Source organism: Orycteropus afer, unplaced genomic scaffold (genome assembly GCF_000298275.1).
Source record: "Orycteropus afer afer isolate SDZICR_OR568_19922 unplaced genomic scaffold, OryAfe1.0 scaffold00123, whole genome shotgun sequence".
Classification (NCBI taxonomy): domain Eukaryota; kingdom Metazoa; phylum Chordata; class Mammalia; order Tubulidentata; family Orycteropodidae; genus Orycteropus; species Orycteropus afer.
The window spans coordinates 9,038,465-9,049,439 of record NW_006921710.1 but is presented as its reverse complement, the minus strand read 5'-3'; the positions used below and the strand labels follow the sequence as shown (position 1 = coordinate 9,049,439).

At 36.9% G+C, this 10,975-nt stretch overlaps 1 protein-coding gene across 1 annotated transcript in view; it reads left to right on the top strand.

Moving 5' to 3' along the window:
- The first annotated feature begins 46 nt into the window (after positions 1-46).
- PBX3 (PBX homeobox 3) overlaps positions 47-10,975 on the top strand; it is a 317,478-nt gene continuing 306,549 nt past the window's right edge. The window contains exons 1-2 of the mRNA XM_007944331.2: positions 47-246; positions 1,165-1,238. Coding sequence (XP_007942522.1) covers positions 47-246; positions 1,165-1,238 — 274 coding nt within the window. The remainder of the gene's footprint in view (positions 247-1,164; positions 1,239-10,975) is intronic.

Below are 10,975 nucleotides of genomic sequence, written 5' to 3'. Positions count from 1 at the left end.
TCGCCTCAGCTGCCGCCGCCGCCCGCTCCCGCCCGCGCGCGGCGGGATGGACGATCAATCCAGGATGCTGCAGACTCTGGCCGGGGTGAACCTGGCCGGGCACTCGGTGCAAGGGGGCATGGCCCTGCCGCCTCCCCCGCACGGTCACGAAGGGGCGGACGGCGACGGCAGGAAGCAGGACATCGGCGACATCCTTCACCAGATCATGACCATCACCGACCAGAGTCTGGACGAGGCGCAAGCAAAGTTGGTGTCGTCTCATTAAGCATCTTTTGTGTGTGTGCGGGAGCCGGGCCCGCGGCCGAATTGGGGCCCGGGGTGGCGCCCCGGGCGGGAACTTTTTCCGAGTACCGGCCGTCCGCGCTGGCCTTGTGGGGACTTGCCCACGCTCCTCGACGCTGGCAGGAGTCAGGAAAGTTGCTCTCGAGGTTTAGGACGGACTTGGTGTCGCGCAGATTGTTTTGGTGTACTTTCTCACCGGTGCCGGGCCCTCTAGCAGCCCGGCCCCTTCCCACGGATTTAAACCTCCTGCCTGGACCCCCGTGCACGCTGCTGGGCAAGGGGCCCGGGCCGCACTTCAGGGAAGTGGAACTTTTTCCCTGGGCCCGGAGCCCCTGCACCCGAGCTCTACTTGGCCTAGAGACGACCTCGCTGTGCGGGCGGCTGCACCAGCTCGGGCGCGGGGCGATGGGCGGCTCCCCGGCGGGTCTGAGTGCCCGCGGCCAAGTTCTTGGGGAAGGGAGGGCCGCTCCGTAAACTTTGGAGCTGTCACCCGTTCGCTGTCCGCATTCGGCCCAGAGGTCGGCGCGGCGCCTACTCCCTCTGCGAAGGGCAGTCGCAGGAGTCCCTTCGCGTCCGTCCCCACCCCCGGGCCGCTGTCGCAGACCGCACATCAAAGCTCCCCGCGTAGGTTCGCGCCCTGCGGTCGCCGAGGCTGCTGCCTGCCGGGCAGATGGATCGCGCTTCGTTCTGGCTGAAGCTTTCGCCGGAGCTTCGCGGCTGTCGCTAAACTACCCAACTTGAGTTTCTGTTGACTTCCCGTCGTTCAAAAGAGCCTTCCAAAATAGGGGGCCGGAATTAAATCTTGTGTCTAACTTAAAGGAAGGCGCCATATTATTCCATAGGTGATGCTAATACCTTTGTGTTTTGTTGTTTGTTTTTTAGGAAACATGCCCTGAACTGTCACAGAATGAAACCCGCGCTCTTCAGCGTCCTGTGTGAGATCAAAGAGAAAACAGGTAAGACGCTGCGCCCCGCAGTGGGCCTGGAGACCCCCGAGGTGAGGTCGGAGCTACTCCTTCCACTCTCCAGTTGAGAGCTGCTGCTTTTGGGCACCGCCATCTTTGATCATTCTCTCCTTCCCACCTCCTGATCTTGAGAAAAAACTGCAATAAATCTGGAGTCGATTTCTCAATTCTGCTCCTGGTGTAACATGAAGTGTAAAGGCGTACCGGTCGCTGTCCCCAGGCAGCCGCCCCTTGGATGCAGGCGGGGAGGGGGCCCTGAGCGCCAGCAGCCCTCTCCCGCTCCTTCTGCCTTGTTTTGTGTGTCAGTTTTTAAAAGGCGCAACGGGAGACTGGATGCCAGGGACTGATTCCCCTGGAGAAGCATCATCCGAACTTTGTTTTACTTAGACAGTCTTAAGCTTCAGCTCCACTGATAGACGAATAGATGCAATCGAGCAGACCCCAATAGCACGTTTGAATTAGTGTTTTGGGTAGGACGAATACCTTTAAGAAACAAGGAAGGATAATGATGTGTCTAGGCATATACATTGTATTACATCAATTATACTTTTACTAAATTTTGTGATTGAAGTTATTGCATTTGTGCATGTACTTAATATATATTATGAAGTAGAAAAGGTCTGCAGATATAGGTTAAACAATATTTGAAATGTTGAAGGCAGGGAATAAATGAGAAAACAGGTTTTGCAGAAGGGATCAGATGAAAAACTATGAGTACGTACTAGACAAATTTTGGCAGTTCATTTCAATTTAATATTCTTAGACTTTCTTAATCTGAAGATATTTTAGTCTTCAGGTGACAGTAGCTTCTCAAGTGAAAGTAGACATTTAATTTAAATGTATTAGTATGTGTTTGGCATTATATGGCAAATAAGAGCATTGAATAAGCTTTACTGTTGAATTTCTGTCTTTGTGTGTATGTGTGTGTGCGGGATATATGGTATTTTAAAGTTGAGCCAAAGAAGAAAAAGTTGAAGTCCAGGATATAGTGATATCCCAGTGATGCTATTTGAAATGTGATTGTGTTTAAATTGAGTATACATATAATAGCACGCTGCATGTAATTGTTAGGTTGCTAGGTGAGTTGCCTTCCTTTAAACCAGATTTTTCACTCTATAATAATAATCTGATCCTAGCAGTAACCAAGAAAAAATGATGGGTTATTGCTGTCTATTAAAATATGTGCTATAACCATAATAGCAAATATTAAGAGAGCCTAAAGAGTACGTTTCCTGCTTTTTACTGACATAGCATGCATGGTTTCTTAAGGTTGAGTGATTCTTTTAAAAATGTATTTTATATTTTGAAAATCACAGACATTTTAAATCACTAACTTTTGTTTAAAAGTGTTTATAGTTAAAAGTTTATAGTAGTGTTGCTCTTTAGTTATCTTTAGAAAGCATTATGATTTAAAAGCATAGATAATTTCTACCTGGCTGTAACATATCAAGCCTTAAATCGTGAAGATTCTTAGTTTAGAGGCCTAAATGTTTGCAATTCTCTGTAAATTATGTTGCATACCGTCCAAGGATTTTCTTGCTATCAGGGCTCCACTTCAGTTTCTGCTGACAGCTAAGCACTGGAGTATGGACTATATTGTGAATATTAAGATTGATTCAACTTTGTACAGCATTATGGTACTGGGGAGAGGGTATTGATAACTCTTCTCGCTGTCTTTTCATTATTTGTATTTGTTTTTCTGCCTTTTTAAAGTTTTGGCCTAGTCAGCTTAAGAACCCAATCCAGCAAACTGCTTTTCTTCTTTAGACATTTAGTGCCAGGTAGGGTTCAATTAGGAAGCATAAATCCTCTAGTTGCTTATTTGCACAGGACTTAGTTATATCATTCTGAAAGGAAAGTACAGCCAACCACATGTTAAAGGTGAGTTTGAAAAAAGAAACAAGTCTTTTTCAGAGTCTGGGATTGCTGGTTAAGAGAGCTTTGGTAGGACTATTACTATTTAAGAAGCAAGAAGTAGCTGACAAAGGAAATTTTTGTGTTTTGAAAATTGTTTCTGAGGCTTTCAGTGATAACTTGTAAATTAGATCCTCTTTTTGTGCTTTGGCCAGGGGATCCAAGTTTGCACGTTATCTCTTTTGTAGAAAGCCAGCAGCCGACAAAGAGTAAAAGCGGCTGTCTGGGCAGAAGCATCTTCTTGCCAGCCTTCTCTAAGCTTGAGAGGGACGGGATTTAAGTACTGAGTGATTGATGAGGGTGAAGCTCTTTCTCTTTCTTCCTTTTTTCCATACTACCCATAGCTTCACCTTACCCTCCAAAACTAGTCTTAGGAGGAGGCAGGGATACTGGACTCAGAATCCTTGATTTGAAATAAAACAGCTGTGTAGACATTAGTGTTACCTAAGCAAAGAGAGCTGGGCAGTAAATTCTAGGTCCACCTCCCTATCTGCTCCCACTGTCATGCTTCTGAAACATCATGAACTTAATAAATAAACATCATAGAGTATATGTATATTGCATAATGTTTTTTCATTAGATCATTTTATTTAATCTAAAAATATCATATCCAAAGATTAGTTTTTTATAATCTGGAGAAAGTTTCCTAGTGATTTGTGATAGAAACCAGGGACATTTTGTGATGACTCTATTCTGCATAATGGAGGGAGAGGGGGTTGATGAGTGGGGGTAGGGGGAACTGTCATGTTAGTAGGTAATGTCATTTTAGTTGTGCTTTTTCTAAAATAAGACTTTTTTAAAAAAAATAATAAAATTCTATGTATTTGTAGATCTGCTAGTAGATTTTGAGATTTCTGATCAGGCAGTGAACATTGCCAGTTCTGATGACCTGAGAAATTTAGTTTGGAAATCATCTCTCCTTCTCCCTTCCCCCTCCAAATAAGAAAAGGTGTTTTTCCCTTCTGACAGGTAAATGGGTAATCTACCACAATTATATTATCTTCTTATTCAGAGGTAGGGAAAGTGTACTTTTACTATAAGATGCTTGTTTTTTCTTGGAAGTCTAAAATTAAAATTTATCATACTATTCTTTTTGGGTACAAATGTAATCTCTTGTTGTTGAATTGTGATATATATGTATTTTGAAACCAATCACAAAGTTAAAGGCTTTAAAATCAAGATATTTGTTTGTTTTAAACTGGGTAAGCAACCAGTGACATAATTGTTGATATGTTAAAATTTTTCTCCTGATTTTTTAGCTGTATTTTGCCATCTATCTCTTATTAAATATTCCCAGTGTCCTGAGGTCTACTCATTTACATACTTATTTTGGTGTATTTGCTTGCATCTTTCTGGCCACCTTAATCTGGGTTGCTGAAGTGCTTTTCTTTGTGAAGTAGTCCATTCTCATAAATCTCCCTTTTTTCCAAAGCCGTTAATTATGGGAGTTTGAATGAAGGAGGAAATGGTTCTTTTACAAGGGAAGAAAACATTAATTTCTTTGCAAATTTGTTCTAATTTTTTGGACAAACCCCCTGCATTTTAGTGTATAATATGAATCATATGATAGTGAAAGAATATTGTGTATTTTAAGTAAAAAAAAATCAACACAACCTTTTTCTTTTTATACTGTAGGTTAAAATACTCCATGTTGATAGCTGCCAACCAAACTCTGATTTATTGCCACCACAAACCCTAAATAGTGTTCATTTACTAGTAATGTCTAATGGCATACATGATGGTTTGCCAGATTTGTGGCCTTTGTGAGGCTTATAAGCAGGACTGACTTGGGAAGATCATAAAACTTAATGAACTTCTCTACTGCAGGAGGTGTCCGCAGGGGAAGAGAAAGGCCTGCTTGGCTGGTTGGGCTGGTTGAAGTGTTTTTTATGTTAAAGGAAAAGAAGAAAATGACTATTAAAATGTTACTTTTAAAGGAACCCTTCCTAGAAAGAGTCATAAGGATTTTAGATATCGAAACCAGATCAAGAATGTATCTTACAGTGAGTTTTTTATGTGTTTAGTATATGATGTGAGATTAAAACCTTTTATTTTTAGTTATAAGTGTAACTAGCTTTCAGGGGGACAAAGCAGTACTCTCAGTGAACTCCTCTTTATTTAATTATGACCCCAAAGGTTTAGAAACTCACTGGAGTCTTCTTTTTTTGGTCCATATGCCATTCTGTTCTCTTTTCTTGTGTTTCAGTGTAAAAGTTTGCTTTTTTTTGTTTGGTACAGTGCCATGTAATTCTTTCAGTTTTTAGTGTATAAAACCCAAATCTTGTGTCAAGTGAAAATTTAACAAGAACGGTGAAAATTGTTCTATAAGGGTCTAAATGTTTTCATTTATATTGTATACATTCTATTAAGTTGCTCTTGAAATATTTCTAATATAATTATCATTGTTTGTTCCAAAGTTTTAAAAGTAAGTATGCTGTCCATCCTTGATTCATTTTTATGTTTCAATAACCTTGTATTATGGACAACTGAAAACATAATAAATGTATATAGATGTAGAAGAATCTTGAACTCCCATGAACTAAGTCATTGCCCAGCTTCAATAGCTTATTTTCTTAACTCCTATCTACCTTCCCAAGATTATTTTGAAGCAAATTTTAATGCATCTTTAATATTTAAAATTTCATATAAATTTTAGACACACATTATGGCCTGTTTAAATTGAAAATATCAAATAATTAAGCAGGAAAAAATGCAGTCATTGAATCTTGGAAATGTCATGAATAGTATTGTTTCTCTATAAAATTTTCCTTAAAGCAGTTTAAGAATATTCTTTTCTTTTTTTTAAATTAAATTTTATTTTGTTTTTGTAGATCAGTATAACTTACTAGAGCTTTTGTAGGAGGTTTTGAGGAAGGATGTGAAAGAGTGTCATCTTTAAACTTTTTTTTACATCTTGTTTCCTTCTCTCCCATCCTTGCAAGATAATGCATGCAATATAAAACTTAGCGGGGCGGGGAACTCATTGCTGTGATGGTTTAAAACTTCATAATCTCAAGTATCTTGTAAATATTACCTTGAAAATATGAAGCTGTTTTCCAACCTTTTTTTTTCCTCTTCCCAATAAAAATTTATTGAACGCTTTTGTCAATATTAACTTAATCTATACAAATAATTCATGCCTCAGTTTTAGTGGACTTCAATTTATTACAGATTTGTGTAGTTTTGATATTTTTTTGTGACTTCATTATTATATTAATTTACCTAATTTTATTCTGAATCAGAAGTATTTTAATACAGTGGCAAAGGGAGATCCTGACTTGCTCCAAAGAGCATTGGTTCATTGGTTTTCATAAAATATACCTGTATACATTTTTCATACTTTGATGACTTTCCTTTTAATTTCTTTGACTTGTACTTTTAAACTTAAGTTTATACATTTTGTGCAATGCTACTAACAAGGCAAATTGAAATTTAACATCTTAGTTGAATTATTTATGTTTTGATACTTAATGGTTGCTTGTTATAGGATGAAGTTATTTGAAGAATGGCTTTCAAAAATTGAAACCTCATTTCATGACCTTTTATACTCATACCAGGAAGTATCTGTTTAGAATAAATACTTAACACATCACCAACACATCTAGTTAAATAAAAATTTAGGCTGTCTTTTCCTTATTCGTATATGTATGAGCATCTTCAAATATTTATTATTTCAGTATTGACACTGAAAATAAAGTATTATTTGTTTTCTCAGCAGGCTTGTGTTTTAGCCATTTTTCAGTGTGATCAGCATAATTTAGGGAGTAACTGAGTAACAAAGCTTACATCCCTCCATGTTGACCTTTTCAAGTACTTGTACTACTTCAGCAGTCCATTTGAATCTTTAAGTTTGAAGAGAGTAAATAATTTGCATCAGTATTTAGTATAAATTGATCAGTTTTCCAAACCTGGCTTATCATAGATTTTTGCAAAGTTATAGAAGTTAATCAAACAAACAAATTGCTGTCAGAGCTAGGTGGTAGTGTTATATTTAGCAAATAAATTAATAAGTAATGCTTGAATGGGCCTCTGAAAAAATATGCCATCTTTCTATGCCTTCAGACATAGCACATATTAGAAAATAAATTTCATTAATCTTTGACACTTGATTCTAATTATTTAGGCAGAATAGCAACCAGAATCCTGTTTTTATTAAGTTTTTTTTAATAAACGTGTTCCATGTACATAATATATTTGTAGTTTTTGATGGTAACTGTAGTTTGCTTTGGCATTAAGTTTTAAGTGTATATCTAGCAAAAAAAATTGGTGTGATAGAATATGTTAAATTGAATTAGCATAGCATCTCTTTTTTAGAGAGGGCTGATTTTATATCTGTATGATAGTAATTGATCAGGACTAAAACAATTAAAAGTAAGTATGGATAAAAATAATTGTTAAAAGTTTTGTATTTCTTGTTTTCTTTTAATATAAGTGCTTTACAAATGTTAAGCTATTTTGAACAATAACCTTTTTTGTGTGATCATATCAATGAGGAATTGGTACACAATGTAATCCTTTTAATACTGATGATTCCACATCATGTTTAAACCATTATTTGGGAGACTCAACATATGTTATGGCAAATGATTTTTTTTGTTTTGTTGTGTTTTATGTGATACATCAGTTTTCAAAGCATATTTCTTAGGCATCAGAGTCCAGCAGGTGGCTTTTTACATTAAAAAAATTCATAAATTTTAAAATCCCATAAAATTTTATTTCAAATTCAAATTAACTAATTGAGAATGTCAACATTTCCACTGTGTCTATATTAACATTTATAATAGAACAAATGGTTGCATATAGAAATTATCTGCAACATAATCTAAATTAAGATTCTAAACAGGCATTACAGATGCTGGTAACTTTGGCAATTATCATTTTGTTTGGTGAACAGTAGTAAAACAGTGTGCGGTAAAAGTGTTTAGAGAGAGAGGATAAATAAATTGAACAGTTTTGCAATGCAAAGTGGTTTGTGGTGTTTTTGAGGATTTCTTGGCTCTCTCTTAACTGCTATTGTGAGCCTGGAGCAGATTTCCCCATTGCTAATGCCCTAGAAGTATTAATTCACTTTGATATGCTAATTAGAGGGCATTATGCAAGAAATGAGATTAAGTGGCAGCATGAAGCCATTTGCCTGTCAGTAAATTGAGAGCTTTAGCATCAGGAGGAGCTTTGTGTTTTTTTCTTTTTTTTTTTTAAAGTTTCTCTTGGTTTTGCATATAAATAAATTGATTGAAAGGTCTAGAGAAGCTTCTAGAAATTGGTAGGTTTTTTTTAATGATATTTAAATATAATGTTAAAAGTTTTTTTTTAATATTAAGTGACTTAATTGGAGATAACAAATATGAAGGTTTTTTGTATGTATGAAAATACACTAAAATATACTAGCCTAAAGCATAATTTCAACAACATGCCTATCACACGGTTCTCATTTCAGAAGTGTAAACTTTGTAGGTGTGTGTACCAATGTCTTCACTAAACTAAACTTCACAAGGATATTTTCTTTGATAGGGAAGAAAGGAGGAAGTTGTTGAATTAGGCTTCAAGAAATTACATTAAATGAACATTAAGATTCTGACTTGAATCCATAAAACCTGGAATAATCAAAATCGGTGGTTAAAATCTGCCTTGTATACAGCCTGTGGAATTTAACATTTCCACATATATCTGATATGTATGATTACCATATTATTTGGTTTTCACATTGAAGATGGAGTTTTATACTTGATTCTGATTTTGCTAACTTTTGTGGTTTAAGCCAGGCTTTTGATACTATCAGTGTAAATCCGCTTTGTGATTTTCTGTCTTTTGTGGAAAAATGCATGAATGAATACTAGAATACTCACTGCCATTGAATCGGATCTGACTCATAGTGACCTCTCCTTGGGTTTCCTAGGTGGTATCACGACATAAGTAGATATCCTCCTTCTGAGGAGTGGCTGGTGGGTTCGACCCACCAGCCTTCTTGTTAGCAGTCCAATGCCTTAGGTACTACGCCACCAGAGCTCCTGAATATTAGGACAGAACTTCTCTGGGCCTATGAAAAGATAAAGGTTTCCTCAGACTTGGAAATTCTACCTGTGTAAACCATTGCTAAAGACAGAATTGCAGATTCTTGCCCTAACAACAATCCCTGAAAGTGGTCTGATGGGTAGAAGGTTTGGGTAAGATACTCATTGGGGCTAGTTTCTAGTGTTTGAATTCCACCACTGTAGTTGTGACTCTAGACCCAATAAACCATAACTTCTCTTCAGAGCCATATGGATTATTTAGTCCACAGCTGCCATGTATGCACACGACCGAGTCTGGCATCTCCTTGGTGTGCACGTGTGGTGCCCGTTAATGTTAATGGGAGTTAGGAATGTGCACACGCAAGGGGGGAGATGAGAGAGTTTCCTGAGACAGAAGTCCTGATTACAGTTGTCAGTGAAGAGTACTTAGTATACCTACACATTAGCAACTTTTCTCAGTGAAAACTTAGTTATTTTAAATGCTCATTCCCTTTTCAGATTCCCTGAACTAGTTAAATCAGTGAATCTTCATTAGGTTCTCATTACTTACAAAATTTCATCTAAAACCTATGAAGTTATTTTTAATTGAAATGGGAACAAAAAACTTTCAAAATTGCATATTGTTACTATTTTTAAACCAAAGCCTTCTCCAAGTTTTCAGATGTCCTAAATCTTGCAAATAGGAATTTATAGATAGATTACTGGGGAGGAGCGCCTAAAGCACTCGAGTGGCATTTGATGGGAGGAAATCATTGCATTAAAAAAAGAAATAAATGAAATGGCAAGTTTATATGTGCATTTTATGTAGAGGTTTTTACTCTCAAAGTGTCCTCAAATGAGAAAGAATTGACTTAGGTTGTCTCTTAAGTTTCGTTTTTCTTTCTTTTCTTTCCTCCCCTTTCTTAAAAAAGGAAAAAATAAAAAGAACTAAGGATGAAAGTAGTTGGAATTCATAGTCAGATATATCATTTTCAACTTGGAATAGGAACTAGAGCAGGAAATTGATTTTATATTTATTATGAAAGCAAGAACTCTGCCACCAACTGACAGACATCCATGTTTTAGTTTTGTGATAATTGTTCACAGACATTACTCTGCAGTTGGCTCAGATTATTTATAATGTTGATTGGGAGTGTTGGTCCATTAAAAGGTATGTATATAATGAATATCTTTAATTAAAGCAAGTAATGCTGGAATATTTTATTTTTCTTATACATTGAATCTTGGGTCTAGGATTAACTGTCAGTACTGGTAAGAACAAGCTACAATAGATTGTGCAATGATTTCTCTGGCTTCATGGATGTATTTATTACCATTTTTGAACAAATTATACTAACATGAAAAGTTGTGTTTGAAATGATTGTGTGCTAGATAAGGTGATACATTACAGGAATGGTTGGGTTTATGGAGCTTTATGTAGAGATTTTCTCGGAAATTATAGCACAGTGCTGTCACTATAAAACCCAGTGATACAGTTGGTAATAACATACAGTGAAGATATTTTTAGATTTTCACTTGTTATTCAAATAAGTGAGAACCCTCGAGTTTTTTTTTTGGTCATATTTCTTTGTTGGAATCAGTAGAGAAAAAAATGATGAAAATTCTTTTAAATGTGTGTATGGGTGTAGGAGTTTGACTTGTCTGAATTTTTTCTTTCTTGCTACTTGTTAGAGCAACGATGTGATGTTGAAGACATCCTTAGGAACTTACTGACTTCTTGGTTCTTGACGTTTTGACTGTGAACAAGTATAGAAACTGAATGCCTGAAAATGAAATGATGGACTCTATAAGCATAAATTAATT